General features: G+C 39.4%; 1 protein-coding gene across 4 annotated transcripts in view; it reads right to left on the reverse strand.

The window, feature by feature from the left end:
* The window catches only part of LOC124596547 (alanine--tRNA ligase, cytoplasmic), a 186,340-nt gene that overhangs the window by 125,297 nt on the left and 41,779 nt on the right, over nucleotides 1-19,264 (reverse strand). For all 4 annotated transcript variants that reach the window (XM_047135725.1, XM_047135726.1, XM_047135728.1 and 1 more), the window contains exons 5-6: nucleotides 18,801-18,992; nucleotides 8,450-8,594 (exon numbers count right to left, since the gene is read on the reverse strand). In XM_047135725.1, coding sequence (XP_046991681.1) covers nucleotides 8,450-8,594; nucleotides 18,801-18,992 — 337 coding nt within the window. The remainder of the gene's footprint in view (nucleotides 1-8,449; nucleotides 8,595-18,800; nucleotides 18,993-19,264) is intronic.

A 19,264-nucleotide genomic window follows, 5' to 3' on the forward strand; every position in this document is an offset into this window, starting at 1 on the left:
TCAGAGAGATGATGTTTGGTTTGCAGGGCACTCAACTGTGCAGTCACCAGCACCCGATATCAAGAGAGAACAGACCACTTGAGATGATGGGCAATCTGGGCAGTGCTGGAGGATACGTCCAAATGGGAATGTGGGTGCTCCTGCGTTAAGGCAGAGGAGGTTAAGCTGATTAAGAAGGTCAACCAAAAGGGCACCTCTTTGATAGGTTCTGGGAGAACCCCAAAGAGGATGGTGCGCATTAAAGTCACCAAGCAGCAGAAAGGCGTGAGGTACCTCCCCAACAAACTGGAGGAAGTCTACCCTGGTCATGGAGGGATGTAAACAGTACAGAGGGAAAAGGTCAAGTGAGGAAGGAAAAGCTTGAAGGCAGGTAGTCAGGGAGATGGGTTGAATATGAACGTCATCACATATGAGCAGCACGAAACTCCCATGAGCTGGAATGCCAACCTCAGGGTGAAGGTCAAAACAGCCCAGGAAGAAATGCGAGAGCTCAAAGTGGTTGTGAGGACATAATTTTGTTTCCGGAAGGCAGAGAACAAGTAGGTGGTGCGATTATAAGAGCAGCTGTAAATCCTCTTTGTTGGATCATAGGCTGCGAAAGTTCCATTGGAGGAGAGTCATGACAAGTGAAACACCGAGGCGTGCACCTCGGCAGCTGCCGAGTTGGTGGAGGAGGAGACAGGGAGGCCACCATAACGCTGCGCGATTCAGAACTGAGGTGCTAAATTCAAAGTCACATGTCTGCGTGGCCATGTTCTTCATGAAACGAGATATAGCAAGAACAGTACTGTAGGTGCCAGATGGTGGAACGCAAGGTTTTTGACTCGACAACAACTTGCAAGCTACCAGTTAAGGCACTTTTTCCTTCACCCAGATCTCCTGGACAGCCTGCTCACTGAGATACATGGGACAATTGCAGGAGGAGGTGGCATGGTCGCCACGCAATTGATGCAGCAGGTAGAAGGAGGTGGACAATCACCCTCGTGAGAATCCCTAACACAAGTTACACATTTGGCAAGTAGTCGACAGGACTCTCGAGTGTTGTTGTATTGATGACACTGGAAGCAGCGCATCAGGTTTGGAATATATGGTCTGGCCTTGATAACTTCATAACGTGCTTAGATCTTTAATGGAACCACTCTATCAAAAGTTAGAAAGAGAGTGCGTGTGGCCACTACGGAGGCACCTACTTTTTTTATCATCCGTTGGGTGGCAATGATTCCCTAATGAGAGAGGTATGTTTGTATTTCTGCCTCAGTCAGACCATCAAGCAGCCTAGTGTAAATACCACCACAGGAAGAATTTAGCACTCGATGGACCTCGACACGAAGCAAAACTGCAAGCAGTTGTTGTCATTGAGAATCAGAAGTAGTCTCCAAAAGCAAAATGCCATTGCGTAAACGTGAGCAGGATTTCACAGGGCCAGCAACTGCATCAGCACCATTGTCAATAATAAATGGATTGAGCATAGCAACGGACTGACTGTTTTCAGTACACGAAACCACGAGGAACATTGGTGCAATTGGATGATTGCCAGCATCATTGTTTCGTGCACTCCTTCCAACTGGGGGCCCCCTTCAAAAGAGGTCACACCTGCATTATGTTATTGTTCACACTTCAGGTCACACCTCCCGAACACCTGACAGAGGGACTGATCGGAAATTTGGGAAGGTAGCAGCTCAGGCAATCACCCCTCCCTGCTGGGCCTGGCTTGTACCAGGGGGTACATGTAAACCCTACATGTCAACCCGGGTATGGGAATTACGCGTCACCCAGTCACCTGTAATGTGTCAGACATGGCTTTCAGGACAACACTGGGAGGAAGCAGTAAAGAGGAACCTCAAACATCAAAGCAGAGAAAGGATAGGAGACAGTGAAAGAAGAAAGAAAAATGGAATAGTGGAGAGTATTCATATATTGAGTATCAAAAACACAGAACACATTTCCAAAAACAGCCCACACATGTTCCTCAAGGAATGGGGAAAAAGAACAGCAAGAGGGTAGACATGTAGCATGGAAGGGAAAAGATGCTGCAAAGGTTGGGGCCCCATGGTAGCAAAGCCAAAGAGCGGCGAGCCCCCGGGGGTGGGGGCACTTCTGCGTGCTCGCAGGGGCCTTACACGATATTAGGCAGGTGTACCAGTTTCTTTGGCTCTTCAGTGTGTGTATAAGACAGTGAGAAGTTGTGGAACTGGAAGGCTATGTCTCTATAGACTGAATATTTGAGTGCTCATGGTATGTAGTCATATACAAAATGACCAGTAATCTGATCTGATTAATATACCATGTAAATGTTTTTTTACATTTGACTAGGATGGTGGTTTAAAACTATAGGTCAAGATTAAAGTGTGGATGACTCATTATGGAGGCACTGTATCCCTTAGCCTATTTCCTATACATAAAAAACAGTCAACATGTCTTCATCTCCAAATTCATGATGCAATATCATCAATATTGATTCCATTATATCGTGAGTTTCAGATTTTCCGTGGAGTTACAGGACAGCTCTGCAGATATGGCCGTGCTCATCAGTTGAGCTTGGAAAACAAGTAAGGGCCACAGATGCGGGGTCCTGATGGGTGGTGGGATGGCAGCTTTGATACAATATTCTAAGAAAAAGTGGTTTCCAGGGTGACTGTGTACCAATGTCTTTGACAAAATGCGATTTTAATATTATGATTTTTCAATTAACTGTTCGTTTGCAAGACTTCATGTAATGAGCAGAGCTTGTGAAAATTTCATGTTGATAATAGTAATAATAAATAAAAAGTGAATGTTACTTATTGAATTTGACAGAAATATTTAATTATCAACTGAAAACCAAGTAACACAGCAAGCTTCCAGAATAGAGGCATTAATTGAGCTTAACTCTGAAATGTACTCCAAAACACAACTTAAGAAGTAAGCCGGTTATCACAATTCTAATGTAAAAACCATAGAGGGAGACCAAGAGATGAATACACTAAGCAGATTCAGAAGGATGTAGGCTGCAGCAGTTATTCAAAGATGATGAGGCTTGCACACAATAGAGTAGCATGGAGAGCTGCATCAAATCAGTTTGTGGACTGAATACAACAATGATGATGACGACGACGACGACGACGACAACAACGTGACACACAACACTGAATCTTCGAAACATATTTGTGGAGTGTTCAGTTCCCGATGGAAAAATAGCAATAAAAATTAAGCAAACTAAAATTTTCAGAGAGCATGCCTTGAGGATCAATGGTATGAGGATTAGCATGCAAAACACGCTAAACGACTCTAGAATAATGTAGTCCATATATTTTAGTAGCAGAACACCATACTTTTTCTGAATTAGTATTTTGAGACATTGCTCGCACTGGTGGTTATCAAAATTATGGAAATATCTACAGGAAAAACATGTTTCCCATATGGGGTGATAACCCGATCATTTGGTGTGAAGTTACGTCAGTGAATTAAGTTAATCTGCAGAAAGCTAGGTGTTGTATTATATATTTGTGTGTGACAAAGGCCAGAGGCAGAAGAGGTCGACAAGGAGACTTTCTTTTAGGGACGAAGATTATCAGATCACAGTTACTCTGAATAACTTTACCAAACACTGGCATATGACAGGTTTATTGAGATCAGTATCATTGACGGTAACAACACTATACACAGCAAGACATGAGCCACAATGAAATCCACTTTTCAGTGACTCCAGTATTAACCTGTGGAAAGGGCTGTTCATAACAACCACGAAGTTCCTCCAGAACTGGTGATGTGAGAATGATGACAGCAATAAAAAAAAAAAAAAAAAAAAAAAAAAAAAAAAAAAAAAAAAAAAAAAAAAAAAAAAAAAAAAAAGGTGTTCTAGAATTGCAAGCAAGGGATAACACAAAATGATTTTAGGTAACCCTGCACATCACTACGGTTACCATATTTACTCAAATATAAGCCACACTTTTTTTCCGGTTTTTGTAATCCAAAAAACCGCCTGCGGCTTAGAATCGAGTGCAAAGGAAGTGGAAGTTCTGAAAAATGTTGGTAGGCGCCGAGACAACTAACTTCTGCCGTCAAATATATGTAGCGCTACACAGGCATGCTTTGTAGGTGCAAAGATAAATACTGGCGCCAAAACCACTGCGTCAGTAAATAAATAAAAAAAAGGGGTGGAAGACGAGCATTTTTTCTCCGCCCCGAGTTTCGACCACTGCATTTTCATTTTCATACATTACCCAACGAAGTAAATACAGATTCCGTATTGTTCATCTTCGAATGTAGCAGAATTTCAATGTACTACGAAAATCCGACTGGCAAGACTGTTTGGGATGTTTGTCAATATGGCCAACTCTACGTTCTGAATTTTTTCCTACCCGGTGAGAAGAGATGGTTGGTAATAGGAACATGATGAAATGTGAATCGCATGCAGTATTATCTTCACCATAAGAATAATACGAATATAAACATTTTGTCATGTATTCTTTCGTGTTTGCTGCTATCTGATTTAAATCCTGTCTGCCTAATAAACTACAAAAATAGAGTGAGACAACAGCAAACGCGGAAGAATATACGTATCGTGTCATGTTTATCTTCGTATTATTCTTATGCCTAATAGTGATACAGTCAGAAACGAAGCACGGCAACTGACTAGATTTTTAAATCTAAGATGACTCTAATTTCTGTGCAGAATTTGATGTACTAAAGAAGCGGCCGCAAAGATATTCAAACGGAGAAAAATTTTCGCCTAATTGTCAATCAGAACATGTTCCATCATACGCAGTCTATTATTTGGTTCTTGTTGATCATTATCACAGAAAGCAGCAGTGTAAGTAACAACAAATAGCAGTCTCTTGCCTTTGTTTCGCTAATGAGACGATTCCTATCCTTTTTTTTTTTAATTGTAAGCGGCGGTAGCGCGCACGAAGGCAAGCCATGCCGCGAGCGGCGACAGGCTGTAAACACGCACTATCAGAATGCGACAGTACAGTATTGCATTTTCAGCTTAGAGTGACGTAAACACCTATAACAAAGAAAACGGCACTTATCAGATCAAAGCAAAATAAGCAATCGATTCAAACCAGACGAAGCACGTAAAAAAGGAAGGGTACCCGTATAAATACGGACGGAGCGCCTGACGCATAACAATGGCTACCTGGTAAAGCTTGCCTGCTAAGCTTACGACTCGAACCAAAATACTGTAGCTGTATCGTCATTCATTCGACCTAAATTGTGTCTCATATTACTATGGACCAACTTTGTTTCGATTTGGAAGTGCGTCCTAAAACTTTTCTCTCCCCTTGAATTTCGAGTCTCAAATTTCAGGTGCGGCTTAGATTCGGGAAATTTTTCTTTTCCTTTATTTTGAGTCTCGTTTTTCAGGTGCGGCTTAGATTCGAGTAAATACGGTACATATGTTGTTACCTACTGAGGACAGCAGGTATCACCTTCCAAAACTACAAGGTCCTAACTCATATGTGCATAAGCTTCTACACTTCCCGTAATCCATCTGCTTGTATTAAGTATGTGTGGTTGGTTACAGACTTTCCTTATCATTACTGACTGAACTAAGGGGCATGAACCTCATGACAAATTATACAAAACTGCAATTAAGTAGCTGCAAATCCGCATCAATAATATTTGCTGAAGACCATTAGTTGGTAAACACTTTCAAGTTTATTATTCCATGGTTCTCTTATATGCACCAGGTTGTTATAAACAATAAATCAGATTTAAAAATGACATAATAGTCATATTGTCTAATGTTACATCAAAAATAATCATTTTTTTTTACAATATAATGTAACTGGACAGAAAAAAATCTACTCACCAAGCAATGGCAGAAGAACACACATATAAAAAATGTTTTTATGTATACAAGTTTTCGGAGCCAGGGGCTCCTTCTTCAAGCAGAAGGGTTGAAGGGGAAGGAAGAGAGGTGAAGGAAAAGTACTGGAGAGGTTTAGGTAAAGGGGATACAGTTTAGGAAAGTCACTCAGAACCCCAGATCAGGCGAGACTTATCGGACAGGATGAGATAAAAAAACTGATTGTTGGGGACAGCAGTGGGCAAGAAGGATAATATGTATTGCCAGTATACACCCTCTGCTTATGACCATTCATCCTAACTGATAAATTGGTGGTAGACATGCTGATGTAAAAGGCTGAACAATATACACATTAACAGATCATTCATGACATGTCATTTCACAGGTGGCCTCCCCTTTGATAGAATATGTTTTGCCAGTTACAGGGCTGGTATGGGTGGTGGATAAGGTAAGTCTTGCAGCGAGGATGGTCACAGGTCCCGGCGGGGTCAGAGATTTTCTCTGCCTCGTGATGGCTGGGTGTTGTGTGCTGTCCTTAGGTTAGTTAGGTTTAAGTAGTTCTAAGTTCTAGGGGACTTATGACCACAGCAGTTGGTCCCATAGTGCTCAGAGCCATTTGAACCATTTTTTGATGGTCACAGGGGTAAGAGCCATAGGGTAGGGCAATAGGTGCAGAAGAAGCATGGGGTCTGACAAGAATGTTGCAGAGGTTGGGCCGCTGATGAAAAGTTATTCTAGGTGTGGTGGGCAAAATCTCAGACAGAATGGATTTCATTCAAGGGCGAGATTATAGGAAGTCATAGCCTTGTCAAAGTAGCTGAGCAGGATAATATTGAGTGACAAGTGGTGTGCACCGAAGTAGTTGTTTGGAGGGATCAGCAGCCCCAGGATTGGATGTGATGGCTGGGAGATTAGCTTTTGAACTAGGCTGGTGGGTTAATTACGTGCAGTGAAGGCTGAGGTGAAAATTGTAGTGTATTGCTGTAAAGAGTCTGCATCCGAACAAATGTGTTTGCCTCTAATATCAAGGCTGTATGGAAGGGAACGTTTGACATGGAAAGGATGGAAACTGTCAAAATATAAGTACTGTTGTTTGTTAATAGGTGTAATGTGGACAGAAGCTGGCCTTTACTACTTTCCTCTCAGTTAAGTGAAGGTCGCCGGCCACTGCGTTGTCAAGGCTGAGACATAATGACAAATCTGGTATTATCAGCACACTGTTGACACTGTGGATCATGGAATATTGAATTCCTTAACGATTTCTGAAATGGAATGTCCCATGCACCTAGCTCAACTACCAATCCGCATTCAGAGTCTCTTAATTCACATTGTGTGGCCATTATCACGTCAGAAACCTTTTTACGCAAATCACCTGTGTACAAATGGCAGCTCCGCCAATGCATTCCCTCTTATACCTTCTTTACACAATACTACCACCATCTGTGTATGTGCATATCGCTATCCCATGACCTCTGTCACCTAGTGTATTAGGAAAATCTTATTTTGATGCAGAGATTTGTTGGCTTCATCAACTTGCACCCAAATATTCACATTCCAAACTAATCTACATCTGTGGCTTCGCTGCATGTAGTTTTCTTCCATTCACTTTTTTTGGCTTTGCCAACTTGCAAACACACTGTCACATTCTAAACTAACTTATGCCTCAGGACTTGCTACATGCCAGTCTGCCAGCATATCTAGTTTTCATCCATTCCCCATATCAAAAGGAAATGTAATCAATTTGAATCTTCCACCGGAAAAAAAAGTTAGATTAAGCCTTTCTCATTGGCTACCATCACTCGATTGGCTATGACTACCACAAATAAATTGCCGACAGCAGTGCATAATGGGAGACAGTTTAGTGAATCATTCTTCTGCATTTCATGCATGGAGGGAACAGGGAACAGGGCAAAAGCCATAATAACTGGTACAATGCGAAGCATCCTCTGCCATCCACTTCACAGAGGTTTGCAGAGTATGCCTGTAAATGCAAACGAATTGACAATCGTAAAATATAAACCATAAGTAATTAAGGTGTCCAACTTTCAGTAAAATATAAATAGAACACATTAGCATTTGGTGTACATTGTTCCATAGTATCATAGTGGTTAAACAGATGCAATGAAAAACAGCAGCAGAAACAGATGGAACTTGCATAAAGCCTTTAGCTCATGATTCCAGGATGAGATTTTCACTCTGCAGCGGAGTGTGCACTGATATGAAACTTCCTGGCAGATTAAAACTGTGTGCCCGACTGAGTTCGAGTCTCGGTCGGGCACACAGTTTTAATCTGCCAGGAAGTTTCCTTTAGCTCATGTCCAAATTTTGTTGCATATCCTCTTGTGCATTACTTAAGCCAGAAAACAGTGTTCTGTGTGTACTCCATAAACTGGCAAAGTTATCAGTCTTGTTTATGTGACTTTCAGTGATTCAGTGTTGCTTCTCTTCAGTTACTTTTACTCCTTAACTTTCACTCCACGAGAACTTTCCATTACCATATTTGGAGAATAGTTTTGTTTATTTATGACACCTCACATGCTTGTACTATCAATAAACCAAGTTGAAAAATATTTAATCTTTCATCTAATGAAAAATCCTATCTAAAGCAATTTATTTTACTAATTCTGTTTGAAAAATATTTCAATTCTACACACATACCTTCTGAATGGCATCAAAAAGTGGGACAAAAAGATCAGTATCGTAGTTGGAACGCTTCTGTTGGATAACAGACACCAAGCGCTCTAGTCCCATTCCACAATCTATATGCTTCTTAGGCAAGGGTTTTAAACTTCCGTCAGACTCTCTGCAATGAAATAGTACATACATACATCACTACAATAAATATTAACTACAATATTTACGGTTTGCGGGAAGTGCCAGCCATTTTTATCCTACTTTTATACCCATTTTTAACTTTTTATCAAACAAAGAAACTTTAATGGTATAGATGACAGTAAAAAATATGGGTTTCTTTAAGGAGGAGGACATGTCTGAAGACGAGATTGAGGAAGAAATGAGATTTGGTAAAGAAGCCATATGGGACCTAGTATTAAGAGTGAGATTGTAAGAGAGCTCTGGAAGACTTGTGGTCAAATAAGGCAGAAGGCTTTGACAACAATCCTCCAGAGTTTCTAAAATGGCTGGGAGAAGTGGCAACAAGACGATTGTTCAAATTGGTTTGTAGAATCTGAGTCAAGACATACCATCAAACTTTGGAAACATATTGTGACTCAATCCCAATGATAGCAATGGCAGATAAATGTGAGAACTGTCAACAGCTTAATGGCTTGTGGATCCAAGCTGCTTACAAGAATTATATACAGAAAAATGGAAAAGAAAACTGAGGATCTGTTACATGACAATACTTGTCTTTGAGAACAGTAAAGGCATAAGGAAGGAAGTAGTTCTGACGATGGGGTTGATAAGGCAAGCAAGAATTTTTTGTCAATGAAGGGAGGGAGGGGAGGAGCATTTGACATTGTAATACGGTGCAACATCTTCATAAGTGTAAGCTAAAGGAAAAGGCACGTAACGTACAATATGCACAAAAACCAAGAGGGAACAAGCAGATTAGAAGATCAAGAGCAAAGTACTGTAAGAAAAGATGTAAGGCAGGGATGCAGTCTTTCACCCTTACTGTTGTTCAATCTGAAATTGAAGAAGCCATGACAAATGGGGCCAAACTGCAATGGTAACACCAGTTTCCATCAGATCACCAAAGTTAAGCACTGTTGAGCTCAGCTAGCACTTGGATGGGTCACCGTCCAGGTCTGTCGAGTGCTGTTGGCAAGCGGTGTGCACTCAGTCCTTGAGAAGCCAATTGAGGAGCTACTTGACTGAGAAGTAGTGGCACCAATCATGAAAACTGACAACAGCCGGGAGAACAGCGTGCTGACCACTGAGTGTGCTAAATGAATTGCAGGATCTGTCAAACAGAATGAACAGTGTAAGTGAGCACTCGCAATGGACTGAGAGTAAACTGAGGAAGGATAATATACGTAACATCGACATTGGGGCCCATGAAGTAGACAAAGTGAAGGGATTCTCCTGCCTCGGAAGCAAAATATTGCAGCAACACACCTGAAATCTGAACAGCTAGAATGCCATTCTGTGGTCTGTTTATCACAAGATATATCAGACTGCTCACAGAAGAATGTGCAACTCACTGAAATATGTGTAAATGCAAGCACATGGGACATTAAGACTTATGATTACATATCTGAAAATACACTTGATATAGTGAGTTGCAGTCAGGGACATAACTATGCCAAGAAACACTGGGATGTAGCAATGATTAGCATAACACCTCGATAGCTCAACGAACTACTTGGACAATGCTGAGCAACAGCACAATTAGATACTGAGACAATATTGTGCAATTCCTTGGCTGTACAATATCAAATTTCTGCACATTTGCAAGAGACAACAACGACATGGATAAGACACCACATCTCTTACTAAACACAGCTAATGTTATTTTAACAAGCAAACAACAAAATCTGGTAAATGGGTTGCCAATTGTAGCTGCCTATTGAGTGCTGGCACGAAACCACCTTGGGAATCCATCCTAATCAGAAGCATCACTTCGTTATATGGTTCAAAAGCCACCACCCCACATATCTGCTCATAAAATGTCCTTGTGTACAAATACTGCTATGGATGTAGAACTTTACTACAGGATGATCAAAACACAAGAAGAAATATCTATACAGATAGCCCAGTATATTGAAATCTATACCAATAGACAGAAAATCTCGTTCAGGCATGTGGAGGAGGGTATGATTACCACGTTTGAAATGTGTGTCTTGGTACATCGGCCATCATATCTTGTCAGCAAACAATGCAGGAACCTACCATCGAATCACATGCATACATTTTTTACCTACAGACCTTACAGTCTACTTGTTTCTTTAGCAATGCACCAACATCACTCCTGAACTGAGTAACAAGAGTTTGAAACACATTTCACAACCAATAGCATACTTATGAAGAGCCCTAGATCATCTGACGTCAATCCAACTGAGCACATCTGGAACACCACCAAGTATATATACGCATCTTGGATGCAATTCTGACAAGGAGTGGTGGGATCATCTTTTTGAAACCATCTATACGGTGTTGTTGGCTAACTTCCCAAATATCACACCCAGCAGCAATTTACCCTAACAGGATCTAGTTTTCATTTGGCTCCCTATAGCTTAAAAAAAAAAAAACTTAACGTACGCCAGAATGGTTGTGTAGCACAATAGCTAAGGTACAGTCCTCACATGCAAAAGGTTGTGGCTTCAAAACTTTGCTTTGAAAATTTTTATTTTTGAACCTTTATCAAAACAACTTAAATAATTATTTCAATATAATGGAAGGAAACAATCCACGTGGGAAAAATTATATATAAAAACAAAGATGAGGTGACTTACCGAACAAAAGCGCTGGCAGGTCGATAGAGACACAAACAAACACAAACATACACACAAAATTCAAGCTTTCGCAACAAACTGTTGCCTCATCAGGAAAGAGGGAAGGGGAGGGGAAGACGAAAGGAAGTGGGTTTTAAGGGAGAGGGTAAGGAGTCATTCCAGTCCCGGGAGCGGAAAGACTTACCTTAGGGGGAAAAAAGGACAGGTATACACTCGCACACACGCACATATCCATCCACACATCTGTGTGGATGGATATGTGCGTGTGTGCGAGTGTATACCTGTCCTTTTTTCCCCCTAAGGTAAGTCTTTCCGCTCCCGGGATTGGAATGACTCCTTACCCTCTCCCTTAAAACCCACTTCCTTTCGTCTTCCCCTCTCCTTCCCTCTTTCCTGATGAGGCAACAGTTTGTTGCGAAAGCTTGAATTTTGTGTGTATGTTTGTGTGTCTATCGACCTGCCAGCGCTTTTGTTCGGTAAGTCACCTCATATTTGTTTTTATATATAAATAATTATTTCTATTCAATTAATTGGTTTAAATGTGTTTTTTTACCTATTCCTTGAGCACATCGTTTTGAACACTGTATTAAATGTCTTATTTCCTCTCATTTCTTCTTTCTATTACACTTTTTCCACTTGGAATTTTGGTGCATGTGAATTTAATTATTTTTATTTATCTATCATAATATTTAACAATTTGAAAATACCAATTTGTCAATTAAAAACAAAAGATGAAATAATATATTTATATTATCTGTGCAATAGTCTCAAAAATGTATTTCTTGTTACTAGACGTATAGTTCTTTTTGGAAGGTAATCCACATACTAACATTTAACACAAATTCTTATTGCACTATGGACAAAATAGTGCAGGTGAAGAGATTGTAAGTAAAACAGAATAAGGAATAGAAATAATGAATGCAATAAAATGAAGGAAAATACAGGAAGATAAAACAGAAGAAATTAAATTAAAGTTAATACATAAGAATAATTAAACTCACATGAAAAAAGATCTCAAGTGAAAAAAGAATTATAGAAACAAAAATGAGAGTAAATGAAGAAGTTAATGCAAGTAAAACACTGTGACAAATGAACAGAAATGAAAAATTATATTTAAACCAATTAACTGAATAAAAATAATGATCAAAGCCATGTTGATAAAGATTTATAAAGAAAAAAATTAAAGCATGTGACAAGATCAGAACCCATAATATGTGGGGACTTTACATTAACCATTAGGGTCAGCCTATTGCAACTGGTCCAACACTGGTTGCTTGACCACTCAGCAAAAAATGGTATTTGCAGGGTGAATTCCATCCTGTTTGGTGGATTCAAAATTATTTTTTAAAATTTTTAGTGGTTATCATTTAGAAAAGGCAGACATTTTTGTTTCATTCCACAAGTGGTTTTTTGCTCTTATAAGCATCTGCAGTTTCTTAAATTATTCAGTAACGTGTTGCCCCAGGCCTTTCAAATAAGAAACATTTAATTCAGCACACACTGGGCTATAAATTAAAACCATGATCACCATGAATGTATTCCTTAATATACTTTTAATCGCTCAAATTTATTGGTCGCAAATTAAAAAAACTCAATTTTTGAACAGTATTTTTCCAAAGAAGGAGTAATTTCTCAGCCTTAACATTTTTTGTGTTATTACACTACACAGTACATTTACTTTTTAGAGTCTCAATGGTGAGAAGCTTACACTGAAAAAATACATTATTTTAAAAATGGATTTTTTAAATTTTTTCATTCTTTGGCTTGCAGTATCTCTGTTAGAGGACCAGATAAAAATCTGAAAATTACACACTTTGTAGACCTTTATGGTATCAAACTACAATATAAATTTCAACTTTGAGATACAATGGGAAGTTTAAAAAAAAGAGTCATATACATTTTTTAATATCTGCAATATTTTGACTAATGTATAAAGTGTATCAGTTACATAATTTAAACATATCTATGATAACTTTTTTAAAATGAGTCAACTAACTACATTATCTTGTTTTCAACTTATTTGTTTTTACTATGTTGCTCATTCAACAACAGAGAAATTTCTTCACTCAGTTTGGGCATTAGGTTAGCAGTTCACCCTGCCACTGTTGTAAATTACAGGGGAGACAGCTTCTTTAGTACATTTTTAACAGGTATTCAGACTTGATCCTTTTCAACTTTTTTAAATGAGGTCCTTGGTCCTGATGGGTGGTAAAATGTAACATGCACATCTTGGTTTTGGCAATCAGTACTATCAACTTCAGTAATCCACCAATGTTCGCCATAAACACAACCCACTATTTTTAAGTGTCGCTGGTACAAGTTTTCCGTACTGATGGTGTTCGCTATTGGGGGATGTTGATGTGAACTGACACTTGAGCATGTTGAGTGACTGACATATAAGATAACAAAAAAAATATGTGCCTTTAATCATCTGATAAGTGCTGAACCTTTCCTCCAAGACACTGGTGTAGAGTTCTTGAATTTCCACACATTTTATAAAAACATAGGTAATCCCTTTTACCTGTTCTTTACAGAATTTAAACATTTATTGAGGTGTCAATGTATGGTTCCCGTAGGCCCACAGCAAATGTGGGTGAATACCTATGGGACCAAACTGCTGAGGTCACCGATCCCTAGTCCTACATGCTACTTAAACTAACTTACGCTAAGAACAACAAATACACCCATGCCCGATGGAGGACTCAAACCTCCAGCAGGAGCGGCCGCGCAATCCATGACATGGCGCTTTTAACTGCGTGGCCACTCCGCGCAGCCGGTCCACTGCCGACTAGCTTTAGTGACAGCTCGCTTTGTTGTGCTGCCAACTCCATCACATGCATTCTTCCCATGGCATGATGCAAAAAAGTGTGATTCTACATCAAATCCACAGTCTTCTTTGTGAAAGGAGATGTCAACAATTTTTCTTGTTTTTATATAGGCTTGCAGTACCATCAGAGAAGAAGGTCAGTTTGTTTACGGAAGGGTGAAGCAATTTTATTTGGTTTGTTAATTGCAGTTGAAAAGAGTGCACTGCTATAGTCACTTATGACACAAAAACTGGGACTCTTTAGTTTATCTTGATCTTTATAATAGAACACAAATGGCTGAACTGTTGCCTGCTTGTTTACACAGTGGTACCCTTGTACATCATTTTGAGCAACAAATAGTTTTGCCAAGGTGGAGGTAACCGTGAGATAAAGATTTAATAACAAGTGAAAGTATAACATTCTGTGAGTTAGGGCACGCATTGTCAGAAATCTGAATGTGGAAAGTAAGCTAGGAAATCTTAAAAGCGAAGTGCTAAGTTTCAGTCTAGATATAGTGGAGGTCAAGAAAGTGGAATGGGAAGAAAAGCATTTCTGATCAGACACTGGGGTAATATCAACAGCAGCAGAAAATGATATAATGAGAGTAGGTTTGCTGTGATGAGGAAGGATGGGCAGGAGTGAGTTACTACGAACAGGTCATCGATAACGTTGTTCTCATCAGGATGACAAAAAGCCAATATCAACAGTAACAGTGCAGGTAAACATGCCGATGTCGCAAGCAGAAGATGAATTGATATGGAAAGCATATGAGGATATTGTCAGGGCAATTAAATATGTAAAGAGAGGTGACGATCTAGTAATCATTGGGAGGCTGGAATACTGTGCTAGGGGAAGGAACTGAAGACTGTCTTACAGGAGAGTATAGACTCAGCTGTAGGAATGGGAGAGAAACGCAACCAATGGAGCTCTGCAATAAATTTCAACCAGTAATAGTGCATATGCTGTTCAAAAATCACATGAGGTGGTTCTGTGCTTCAAAGAGGCCTGTAGACGTGTGTTCTTTTCAGCTGGGTTACATCAATGTCACACAGAGATTACAAATTCAGCCCAGGGGCAGATATGGAATCAGATCACAATTTAGTAATGATGAAGAGTGGACTTAGACTTAAGAGGCTCTTTCAGAAGAATCAGTATTGAAATAAGTGGGATATTTAAGCATTGAGGAATGATGAGGTGTCTTTGATGTTCTCTAAGGTTATTGATACTATTGTAATACTACAATAGGCAGTTCAGTTGGAGATGAATGGACATCTTTAAAAAGGGCAAACAGAGAAGTTGGGCAGAGAAAAATAGGTACAAGGAGTGTATCTGTTAGGAAACCTTGAGCAACAGAAGAAAGAATTTATTTGATCGCCAAAAGAAGGAAATACAAAAAGTTCATGAAAATAAAGGAATGCAGCCTTGTAAGTCACAAATGAAACAAATTTAAAAGCAGGGAAGTAAAGATAAAATGGCTGCAGGAAAAATGTGAAAAAAGTTGTGTGAAGGACTAATTCAGAATATAGAAAAGTCAAAACAACCGTGGTGAAAACAGAGGCATAAACATTAAGAGTGCAGTTGGAGTTCCACTGTTTAAATGCAGTGAAAAAGGAAATAGGTGGAAATATTTCATTGAAGGTCTCTACAAGCATGAATGAGCTGTTGTGGAAGGAAGAAAGGCCTATGCTAGTCTGCTTGTTATGTGCTCCCTTCTCCACTTGTCCTATGTTCTTTACTTCCAAGGTAGCAGACTCCCTTCACTTTGTCTACTTCACGATCTCTAATGCCGATTGTATTATCATACATACTGTGTATCACCTGTGAGCACAATATTACATTGCCAAAAGCTTTTTGTACATAGACAAATCCTATGAAAGTGTCTGGATTTTTCTTAAGTCTTTTCAGTTCACTCTCAATCCATACTGCATGATCACTAGACTGATCATCCCATTCAACAGATCCTGCAATTCTTTCTTACTTTCACTACAGATGATAATGTCATCAGTGAATGTTACCATCAATATCCTCTAACCCTGTAATTCAGTCCCACTCCTGAACCTTTCTTTTATTTTATACTCTTCGATGTACAGGTCGAACAGTAGAGGAGAAAGGCTACATCCTTGTCTTATACTCTCTCTAATCTGTGTACTTTGTTCTTGGCCTTCCAACCTTATTGTTTCTCTTGATTCTTAGACATATTGTATATTACATGTCTCTAACTGTAGCTTATACTTATGAAAACCTTGCATCATTATCATTGGGATTATGTGGATGTTATGATTCCAAATCCTGATGATATGTCTTAAGACTCATATTCTACAAAACAACTTGAATAGTCATATGGTTGCTACTTCCCCCAACGAATTCAGAGAAATCTGAAGGAATTCTTCCTTCTGCCTTATTTGACTACAAGTCTTTAAGACTTTTTTAAAGTCTGACTAAAGTAACACTGGATCCTTTGTCATCTGCATTTACACCGATCGAGGTGACACAGTGGTTAGTACACTGGAATCGCATTCTGGATGACAGTTCAAACCTGTGTCTGGCTGTGCTAATTTAGGTTTTCTGATTTCCCTAAATCACTTCAGGCAAATTCCTGGGATGGTTCCTTTGAAAGGACTTGGCCAATTTCCTTCCTCATCCTTGACACAATCCAAGATTGTGATCTGTCTCTAATGCCCTTGATGTCGATGGGACGTTAAACCCAATCTTCCTTTCTACCTTCCACAACGGCACCCATTTCTTCCACCAGATCATCTAATAGCTCATTCATGCTTGTAGAGACCTTCAATGAAATATTTCCACCTATTCCCTTTTTCACTGCATTTAAACAGTGGAATTCCAACTGCACTCTTAATGCTTATGCCTTTGCTTTCGTCACAGGTTGTTTTGCCTTTCTATATGCTGAATTAACCCTTCACAAAACTTTTTTTCACATTTTTCCTGCAGCTATTTTATCTTTACTTACTTGCTTTTCAATTTCTTTAATCTGTGACTTAATATGCTGCATTCCTTTATTTTCCTGAACTTTTTGTACTTTCTTCTTTTGGTGATCAAATAAATTCTTTCTTCTGTTGCTCAAAGTTTCCTCACAGATACACTCCTTTTACCTATTTTTCTCTGCCTAACTTCTCTGTTTGCCCTTTTTAAAGATGTCCATTCATCTTCAACTGAACTGCCTATTGTAGTATTACAATAGTATCAATAACCTTAGAGAACATCAAAGACACCTCATCATTCCTCAATGCTTAAATATCCCACTTATTTCAATACTGATTCTTCTGAAAGAGCCTCTTAAGTCTAAGTCCACTCTTCATCATTACTAAATTGTGATCTGATTCCATATCTGCCCCTGGGCTGAATTTGTAATCTCTGTGTGACATTGATGTAACCCAGCTGAAAAGAACACGTCTACAGGCCTCTTTGAAGTACAGAACCACCTCGTGATTTTTGAACAGCATATGCACTATTACTTGTTGAAATTTTTCGCAGAGCTCTATTGGTTGCTTTAGTCTCCCATTCCTACGACTGAGTCTATAATCTCCTGTAAGACAGTCTTGAGTTCCTTCCCCTAGCACAGTATTCCAGCCTCCCAATGATTACTAGATCATCACCTCTCTTTACATATTTAATTGCCCTGACAATATCCTCAGATAATTTCCATACCAATTCATCTTCTGCTTGTGACACCAGCATGTTTACCTGCACTATTGCTGTTGATATTGGTTTTCTGTCATCCTGATGAGAACAACATTATCGATGACCTGTTCATAGTAACTCACTCTTGCCCATCCTTCCTCATCACAGCATATCCTACTCTCATTATATCATTTTCTGCTGCTGTTGATATTACCACAGTGTCTGATCAGAAATGCTTTTCTTCCCATTCCACTTTCTTGACCTCCACTATATCTAGACTGAAACTTAGCACTTCGCTTTTAAGATTTCCTAGCTTACTTTCCACATTCAGATTTCTGACAATGCATGCCCTAACTCACAGAATGTTATACTTTCACTTGTTACTCAGTCTTTATCTCATGGTTACTTCCACCTTGGCAATCCCCTGCCCAAATTCTGGATGGGGGACTAATCCAAAATCTTATGCTCAAGGAGAGTTTGCCATGGTACTTTTTCAATTACAGACCATCTGCTCTGTGGATACACATAACATGCCTTTAACACTGCAGTTTCTGTTGCCTTCTGCATCCACGTGCCATTGGTCATAACAACTTGTTTCACCTTTTAAGGATAGTTTTCCACGCGAAGGCCAAGAATGTGGCTTGAATCTACCTCCACTCCTCTGGCCACTCTGGCAAGGCCGTTGACAGAACAAAGCTGACTCCTCATACTGGCAGTCTTTGGCCATGATTTCTGATGCTTTTATTCAAAATTTAAGCAATGGCTGGGCTTGAACCCAGGATGACTGATTACCTCTACATCACTGTGACCTGCATAGGGATCTTCTCATGAAACTAATATGACAATCTATTCTGCAAGTGTAAACAGAATGAAAGAAAGATATATCTAAATTACTGTGCATTGTATATGTAAACAAACAGAGATACAGTAAAAACACATCCACTTTTTGCAGGAGGTTTACAGTGTTGCCACAAACTTTTTTAAACATGATTCAAATACTCAACCACTTCAGGGTCTCCCTATCATAAATTAAAGATCTGCTTTGTTGCAGTTGATTAGCAGTGCACACAACTTGTACTCTGGTTTTGATTTCTCTCATCTAATTTTTGTTATGTTAAATACACAACAATGCCAAAATTTACTCACCTGTTATACTGTATAAACACAAGATTCCAGATTTCAAGAACATCTGGATCATCTTGATTAACTAAGTGAGCTGCATCACGGCCACCAATCCGATCAAAATGCAGTTCTGAACATGGGCCACAAGGTCCTGTCTCTCCCATTTCCCAAAAGTTGTCCTTCATGCTTCCTGGTAGTACATGACTGGGTGGAACCCTGCAACAAATGAAAATATCACTTAATGAGACATTTCAACAAGTTACAAAGCCTCATTTGTTACAAGTGTATTGCCTAAAATCCTGTAACCAGTCAGCTGTACAATGGTCATTAGGTGTGAAAATGTAATGACCAAACAAATGAGAATACTTGTGTAACATAGCGCAATGTTGGGTCACAGAAACAAGCAGAATTGGCAAAGTGATGCTATGGAATGAGCCCAGCAGAGCTGTTGAACGTCCACCAGCTGCACATTCTGCTACACTTACAGG

The sequence above is a fragment of the Schistocerca americana genome, chromosome 2 (genome assembly GCF_021461395.2).
Source record: "Schistocerca americana isolate TAMUIC-IGC-003095 chromosome 2, iqSchAmer2.1, whole genome shotgun sequence".
NCBI classification, from domain to species: domain Eukaryota; kingdom Metazoa; phylum Arthropoda; class Insecta; order Orthoptera; family Acrididae; genus Schistocerca; species Schistocerca americana.